Below are 8,419 nucleotides of genomic sequence, written 5' to 3'. Positions count from 1 at the left end.
GTGCTGGGGTTTGGCAGCAGGAGAACAAGCTGGGAGCAGCACAGACACAGCAATGCAGCCCCGGGGCTGTGCTTTATGGGGGGTACAGCCCTCACAAAACCTGTTCCCTCCCCCCATCACCATCCAGCCCCAAAGGCAGCACCTCCACCCTCACCCATAAGAAGAGCCTGGAGGCTTCGAGTTGACAGCAGGGATTTATTGAGCAGCCAGCAGCAGGAGGCAGCGATCCCTTCTCAATAAGCCAGGGGCTGCACAGGAGCTGCAGCTTTGGGACAGCCACAATTCACCTGGAGTCCAAATGGTGCAGGGGGGCAGGACACAGCTTGGTCACCCCCATCCCGTAACAGCACCGGGCTTTAGGAGGAGCTCAGCCATATCACGGTGCCCCAAACCCTCAGCACAGCTCGGGCTGCTGGTACTTCCAGAACGCCATCTCCCCATCGTCGCTGCAGGACGCGAGCAGCCCCGGCTCCTTCGGGTTCCAGGCCACGCAATTGACATCCTGGCTGTGAGCCCGTGCTACGTGTGCTGTCAGACTGAACGTGGGCTGCTGCTGCGGGGAGGAGGACGACGTGATCTCCTCGAACACACGGATGGCGTCGTCACCGCAGGCTGTGGCCAATGCTCCGGTGAGGCGGCACCTGGAGGGGGGACAGCATGAAATAGCAGCTAAACTCATAAAGCACAGCCCCAGCCCTGGACTCACCACGACACGTCATAGATGGTTCTGCTGTGGTACCCTGACAGGTTGCAGACGCATTTCCAAGTGGGGTCGTTGCCGCTGCACGTCACCCCTAAAGGACAGGAGGGGAAACTCAATGTGCTGCTGGGCAGGAGGAGGAAAAGCAGATCCAACACACAGCACTAAGTGATCCAACACAGCACTGAGTGATCCAATGCACAGCACTGAGTGATCCAATGTACAGCACTGAGTGATCCAACGTACAGCACTGAGTGATCCAACGTACAGCACTGAGTGATCCAACACAGCACTGAGTGATCCAACACACAGCACTGAGTGATCCAACACACAGCACTGAGTGATCCAACACAGCACTGAGTGATCCAACACAGCACTGAGTGATCCAATGTACAGCACTGAGTGATCCAACACAGCACTGAGTGATCCAATGTACAGCACTGAGTGATCCAACACAGCACTGAGTGATCCAACACAGCACTGAGTGATCCAATGTACAGCACTGAGTGATCCAACACACAGCACTGAGTGATCCAACACACAGCACTGAGTGATCCAACATAGCACTGAGTGATCCAATGTACAGCACTGAGTGATCCAACACAGCACTGAGTGATCCAAGTCCCAGCAAGGAGCTGTGTTAGGAGCTCACCCTCCTCATTGCCCGGCTTGTAGCACTGCCAGATGCGCACGGTCTTGTCGTCGCTGCAGGACGCCAGGCGCTGCCCGCTGCCATCGAACGCGATGCTCCACACGGTGGATTCGTGACCCTCCAACGTGGCACAACAAACCCAGTCGTCCTCCTCCTCGTGGTACAGCTTCACCGTGTCGTCGTAGCTGGCTGAAGCCAGGAGCTGGGACAGGAATGGGATCAACACCCCAAACCCACAGGGATTGCAAAGCGCTGCCCCCATAGAGGACCATTCAAACCCCATCTCTTGGGAGCACTGACTCTTTATGGCCCTGTGGCTCAGATCCTTTCCCATCACACACAGTGATGCCCGCAGGTCCCGCTGCCCTTGAGCTGGGCTCTCACCTCCTGGCTGGGATGCCACACCACGTGCTTGACGTCCTGAGTGTGAGAGTTGAGGACGCTGACGCACTCGTATTCCTCCTCTTCATCCACTGAGGGGAAAAATGGCCTCCATGAGGGAATGGGGCCAGAAGGGACAGTATTGGGGTCAGAAGGGGCAGCAATGGGGATAGAAGGGACAGTATTGAGGACAGAAGGGGCAACAATGGGGCCAGAAGGTACACAGTGGGGATGGAAGGGGCAGCAATGGGGCCAGAAGGGGCAGTATTGAGGACAGCAGGGACACAGTGGGGCCAATGCCCTTGGGGTCCCCTCCTTCCCCCCTCACCTTCCCAGACCCACACGCTCTTGTCCCGGCTGCACGTTGCCAGCAGGCTGCCCGACGGTGCCCAGGCCACTGACTTCACCTCGTTTTCGTGTCCTTCCAATGTGGTGACGCACTGTGGGGGGGCACAAGGAGCTGCAGGGCACTGCTATGGGGCGGGTTATGGGGCTGGGTTATGGGGCTGGGTTGTGGGGCTGGTTATAGGGCTGGTTATGGGGTTGGGTTGTGGGGCTGGGTCATGGGGCTGGGTCGTGGGGCTGGGTTATGGGGCTGGGTTATGGGGCTGGGTTGTGGGGCTGTGGGGGGGTCTGACCTCGAAGCCGTCCTGGCAGCGCTTCCAGATGCACGTGGTGGCGTCGAAGCTGGCAGAGGCCAAATAGGAGCCACAGGGCGACCAGGCCACTCTGCGCACTGTGCGTTGGTGGCCATCAGACAGCACAGCACGGCAGCTCCAGCCTGACCCTAAATAGGGGGGGGGGTGATGGGGGACCCCAATAGGAGCCCAGCCCCCACCCCACCCACGTGTATTAGGGGCCCTTTAAGCCCCGCCCCCTCCTTTAAGCCCCTCCCACCGCTCCTCTGGCCCCGCCCCTTTTATCACCCCACCCTCTCGGCTCCGCCTTCTATTGGCCACACCCTCTCTTAGCCCCGCCCCCACTCAACGAGTCCCCGCCCCTACTTGTCAGCCATTGGCTGCGCCCTCCCTTAGCCCCGCCCCTTCCTTAAGCCCCTCCCACCGCCCTCTGGCCCCGCCCCAATTCACTATGTCTCCGCCTCTACTCGTCAGCCATTGGCTGCGCTCTCTTAGCCCCGCCCCCTCCTTTAAGCCCCGCCCATGACCCTCTTAGCCCCGCCCCCTTTCACTGTGTCCCCGCCCCTACTCATCACCCATTGGCCGCGCCCTCCCTTAGCCCCGCCCCCATCCAATGTCCCCGCCCCTACTCGTCACCCATTGGCTGCGCCCTCCCTTAGCCCCGCCCCCATCCAATGTCCCCGCCCCTACTCGTCAGCCATTGGCTGCGCCCTCCCTTAGCCCCTTCCTCCCGCCCCGTTCCCCCCCTCGTTCCCGTTACCCCCCGGTACCGTCCCGCCCCCACACTCTCACGGCCCGGTCCCCGCCGCAGGACGCGATGAGGTTCCCGTTTGGGCTCCACGCCAGGAACCAGCACCGCGCCTCGGGATGCGCCGCCACGCGGCTCTGCAGCACCAGCGCCTCCTTCATCGCGTCGCACCGTAATGACGTCACACCGGAAGCGGAAGCGCCGCCATGTTGCCGTCCTAGTGACGTCACCGCCGCGCTCGCCGGAAGCGGAAGCGGAGCCCGCGGCCTGAGGCGGTGCCGGCTGTTCGGGCCGCAGCCATGTACAACCCGGCCGGGCCGGGGCTGCACGGCAGGGGGAGGCGGCGGGGAACGGCGGGAGGCGGCGGGGGGGGGGGGCTGCCCAAACAACCGGAGCGGAGCTTGGCCTCGGCGCTGCCCGGGGCTCTGTCCATCACCGCGCTCTGCACCGCGCTGGCCGAGCCCGCCTGGCTCCGGATCCACGGCGGGACCTGCGGGCGGCAGGAGCTGGGGGTGGCCGATGTGATGGGGACCGTCAGGACCGAGCTGCTGAGGGGTGAGAACCGGGAGAGCGGGGAGAGTGGGGCGGTGTGGGGTCGGTGTGGGGTCGGTATGGGGCTTATTATGGGGTCCTTATGGGATCGGTATGGGGCTCACTATGGGGCCGGTATGGGGTCGCTATGGGGCTCGGTTTTGGGTTCTCATGGGGCTCGTTATGGGGTCCTTATGGGGGTCGCTATGGGGCTTATTATGGGCTCGGTATGGGGCTCGCTGTGGGGTCCTTATGGGGCTCGCTACGGGGTCGTTATGGGTTCGGTATGAGGCCCTTATGGGGCTCGGTTTGGAATCATTATGGGATCTATATGGGGTCCTTATGGGGCTCGCTATGGGATCGTTATGGGATAGGTATGAGACCCTTATGGGGCTCGGTATGGGTATCGCTATGGGGCTCGGTATGGGGTCCTTATGGGGCTCGTTACGGGTCTCATTATGAGTCTCCTTATGGGGTCGGTTTGTGATCTTTATGGAGTCGCTATGGGGCTCGTTATGAGGTTGTTATGGGGCTCGGTATGGGGCTTGTTATGGGATCGGTATGGACTCATTATGGGGTCCTTATGGGGCTCGATATGGGCTTGTTATGGAGTCGTTATGGGGCTCGGTCTGGGGTCGTTATAAGGCTGATGGAGTCCTTATTGGTCGTTATAGGGCCGCTATGGGGCTCCTATGGGTCATTATGGGGCTGACAGGCCGAGGTTTGGGAGCAGCCACTTTATGCCTCCTGCCCCTTCCATCCTTATGGCCCAACAACAACAGCCCCATCCGTGCCCTATTCCCCTTCCAGCCGTTCCTATGGCCCCATATATGGGGTCAATGGGGTGACACCCCCCCCAGGAAGAGCATTCCACCCCATTGCCGTGTCCCGGTGCTAATTACCCCCCATTAAAGCTCAGGGCTGTGAGTCCATTGCAGCCCTTCCTGCTGTGGGTTGGGGTGGTGTCAGTGCATGGATCAGGCCCTTAAAGCAACAGGGAAAGGATGAAGCTGGGCCAAGTTGTGTGTTCTGGGCTGTTTTAATGCATAAAACACAGCAAAATCCCTATAGAACCAATGTGGGTTGTATTGAAGCCAATGTAAAACCCTCAGCTGGGCTCTGGCCCCACTCTTTGCTATGATTCTCAAGGCATTAAGGCTCAAAGCAGCACCTGAATCCCAGCAATGCTGAGCTGTGGGGCTCCGATCGGCTCCATTTCTCCCCATAGATTATTGCATGAACCCTCAGACCGTTCTCCTGCTCCGTGTCATCGCTTCCTTCTGCTTCCTGGGCATCATCTGCAGCCTCTCAGCTTTTCTGCTCGACGTCTTCGGGCCCAAACACCCGGCCCTAAAGATCACCCGACGTTACGCCTTCGCTCACATCCTCACAGGTAACAACAGCAATGCACACACAGGGACCCATAGGGCTCATTGTTCAGCCCCACATTGGTATCTCTGCCCTTTGGTTTGGGGCTGGTTGCATTCCCTATATGCAGAGCCTCCCCTATATATAGGGCCTTACAGAGCCTCCCCTATATACGGAGCCTTCCCTATATGCAGAGCCTTACAGAGCCTCCCCTATATACACGGAGCCTTCCCTATATATGGAGCCTTCCCTATATGCGGAGCCGTCCCTATATATAGAGCCTTGCAGAGCCTTCCCTATATGCAGAGCCTCCCCTGTATATAGAGCCTTACAGAGCCTCCCCTATATATGCAGAGCCTCCCCTATATATGGAGCCTCCCCTATATGTAGAGCCGCCCCTGTATGTAAAGCCTTCCCTATATAGAGAGCCTTACAGAGCCTCCCCTATATGCAGAGCCTTCCCTATATATAGAGCCTTACAGAGCTTCCCCTATATATGGAGCTTCCCCTATATATGGAGCCTTCCCTATATGCAGAGCCTTCCCTATATATGTGGAGCCTTCCCTATATGCGGAGCTGTCCCTATATGCAGAGCCTTCCCTATATATAGAGCCTTACAGAGCCTCCCCTATATACATGGAGTCTCCCCTATATGTGGAGCCTTCCCTATATGTGGAGCCTTCCCTATATATGGAGCCTCCCCTATATGCAGAGCCTCCCCTATATAGAGAGCCTTACGGAGCCTCCCCTATATATACACGGAGCCTCCCCTATATATACACGGAGCCTTCCCTATATGCAGAGCCTCCCCTATATACATGGAGCCTCCCCTATATGCAGAGCCTCCCCTATATATAGAGCCTTGCAGAGCCTCCCCTATATATGGAGCTTCCCCTATATGCAGAGCTTCCCCTATATATAGAGCCTTGCAGAGCCTCCCCTATATACACAGAGCCTCCCCTATATATAGAGCCTTACAGAGCCTCCCCTATATACACGGAGCCTCCCCTATATACAGAGCCATCCCTATATACAGGGCTTTCCCCTCGCTCTGTTCTTGAAGCCTGGAGCTGGGTTTTATGGCAGCCTCTGATCCCCAAAGCAAAGCTCGGTCAGGTGAGGGGGCTTCAATGAGGGTCTATAGGGCAGAGCTGTGCCCTTATGGGGAAGGTTATGGGCTCTGACTCATCCTCATGAGGCTGAAGGAGGTTTATAGCCCTGATCCCTGCTGCTATTAGACACGTCATTGAGCTGAGCTGCTCAATGGAGCTTTAAGCCTCGTGTTGCTGTGTCTGCTCTGCTCCTTGTTGGCCATGGGAGCCCTTCAGCCTCATCTCACAGCCCCCCCACCCCCCCTTATCTCACAGCCCCCTTACTGCCCCCCTTATCTCACAGCCCCCTTATTGCCCCCCTTATCTCACAGCCCCCTTATTGCCCCCCTTATCTCATAGCCCCCCAGCTGCCCTCCTTCTATCTAAAGGCAATGGGTCGCCCCCCAGCCCATTCTCCCCCCATATCTCTATGCAGCCACAGCCTCAAAGGCACCAAAAGCTCCTTGTGCTTCCCCATGGGGGGCAGGACGATCCCAAACAAGGGGAGCTGGGTCTAAATGAAGGCTCAAACAAGGGGGAACTGGGTCTCTATGTCTAAATAAAGGCTCAAACAAGGAGAGCTGGGTCTCTATGTCTAAATGAAGGCTCAAACAAGGAGAGCTGAGTCTCTATGTCCCAATGAAGGCTCAAACAAGGGGAGCTTGGTCTAAATGGAGCCTCAAACAAGGGGGGGCTGAGTCTCTATGTCCAAATGAAGGCTCAAATGAGGGGAGCTGGGTCTAAATGGAGGCTCAAACAAGGAGAGCTGGGTCTCTATGTCCCAATGAAGGCTCAAACAAGGAGAGCTGGGTCTCTATGTCCAACTGAAGGCTCAGAGCTCACCCAGCTCCCTTCCCTTCCCCTTTGTGCACCCCCAGCTGCCTTTACTTCTGATGGTGCTGAGTCCATCCCTTCCATCTCACCCTATTGCCGTGTTCTCTTCCCGATGCCTCAACTCTCATTTCCTTCCTTCCCACCCAACCCTTCTCCACCCCCCCCCCAAGTCCTGCAGTGCGCCACCGTCATCGGGTTCTGCTATTGGGCCTCGGAGCTGATCCTGGCCCAGCAGCAGCAGCACAAGAAATACCACGGCTCCCAGGTCTACGTCACCTTCGCCGTCAGCTTTTACCTCGTTGCCGGAGCAGGAGGAGCCTCAATCTTGGCTACGGCCGCCAACCTGCTGCGCCATTACCCCAGCGAGGAGGAGGAGCAGGCGCTGGAGCTGCTGTCGGAGATGGAGGAGAACGAACCTTACCCTGCGGAGTACGAGGTGATCAATCAGTTCCAGCCGCCTCCAGCTTATACCCCGTGATGGGACGGGGCTCCGGCAGCTCTGGGATGGAGACACCGACCTCAATGCTCTGCTATGGGGTGTGAGGACCCTCCAAGCTCCCTCCGTTCTCCTGCGTGGGGCTGTTGGCCCCGTTGCTTGATGGGGATGAGCCCCCCTTTGTTTTATGGACTCTGTGTTGTGGTTTTAACCCCCTCCCTCCACTCGAAGCGACGTGGGGCTGATCCCATGGACAACACGGACACGACATGAACCCCAGCTCCGTGTCCTCCCAGCCCCATAGGAGCCTTTGGGGCAGGCACAGCATCTCCCGCACCCAGCGCTGCCCTATTGCACTTTAACCCACCAGGCTTCGCTGCTGGGGGCTGCGGAGCTGCTGCCCCACATCCACCCCTTCATCCCTATTGGAACCTCCAGGTTTTTAACCCACATAAACGGAGACTTTTAACCCCTAATGGATCCCACACTAATGGGAGCAGATGGAGCCACACTAAGGGACGGGCTGCGAGATCCCAACGCCTCCATCTCAATGGGAACTGTTGGTTTCCTGCTCCCCAGTCATGGCTTTGGATCCTGCTTTGGCCCCATTCTCTGCCTGGCCCCATGGTGAGGGCTATGGGGGGGGCTTTGCTTTGCTATGGGGCCTGAAACAAAGAGGGGGAAGCCCACCCCCCCCCTGAGCCCCATAGGGCAGCAGTGCGGCCCCCCCTCCTCCTCCTGCCGCCCCCCAGCACCGCTATGCAACCATGGGAGCCGACAGGGGGAGCAGCCATTGAGCTGCATTGGGGGGGGGTCTGTGCAGCCCCCAACCTGATATGGGTTGAGCTGCTGCTGTGTGGCCCCAGAACCGGGCGGTTCCCCCCTTTATCCCCCCCATACCCCTTTTATCCCCCCCATACCCCCTTAATCCCCCCCATACCCCCTTTATCCCCCCCATACCCCCTTTATCCCCCCCATACCCCCTTTATCCCCCCCCATACCCCCTTTATCCCCCCCATACCCCCTTTATCCCCCCCATA

General features: G+C 58.5%; 2 protein-coding genes across 2 annotated transcripts; one reads left to right on the top strand and one right to left on the bottom strand.

Moving 5' to 3' along the window:
- Positions 1-181: 181 nt before the first annotated feature.
- Positions 182-3,302, bottom strand: CIAO1 (cytosolic iron-sulfur assembly component 1). Its single transcript, XM_085510097.1, has 7 exons — positions 3,142-3,302; positions 2,372-2,520; positions 2,062-2,173; positions 1,737-1,825; positions 1,353-1,554; positions 707-794; positions 182-641 (listed from the first exon to the last, which is right to left on the bottom strand). The coding sequence occupies exons 1-7, from the start codon at positions 3,278-3,280 to the stop codon at positions 395-397; spliced, it is 1,026 nt and encodes a 341-aa protein (XP_085366223.1). The 5' UTR covers positions 3,281-3,302; the 3' UTR covers positions 182-394.
- Positions 3,266-7,994, top strand: TMEM127 (transmembrane protein 127). Its single transcript, XM_015882962.2, has 3 exons — positions 3,266-3,674; positions 4,879-5,043; positions 7,114-7,994. Exons 1-3 carry the CDS (start codon positions 3,419-3,421, stop codon positions 7,419-7,421), a joined length of 729 nt encoding a protein of 242 aa, XP_015738448.2. The 5' UTR covers positions 3,266-3,418; the 3' UTR covers positions 7,422-7,994.
- The last annotated feature ends 425 nt before the right edge of the window (positions 7,995-8,419 follow it).

This window comes from Coturnix japonica, chromosome 10 (assembly GCF_054131305.1).
Source record: "Coturnix japonica strain WE chromosome 10, WE-NBRP24, whole genome shotgun sequence".
NCBI classification, from domain to species: domain Eukaryota; kingdom Metazoa; phylum Chordata; class Aves; order Galliformes; family Phasianidae; genus Coturnix; species Coturnix japonica.
Note: the sequence above shows the minus strand (reverse complement) of the source record. Positions and strands in the feature narration are given on the sequence as shown.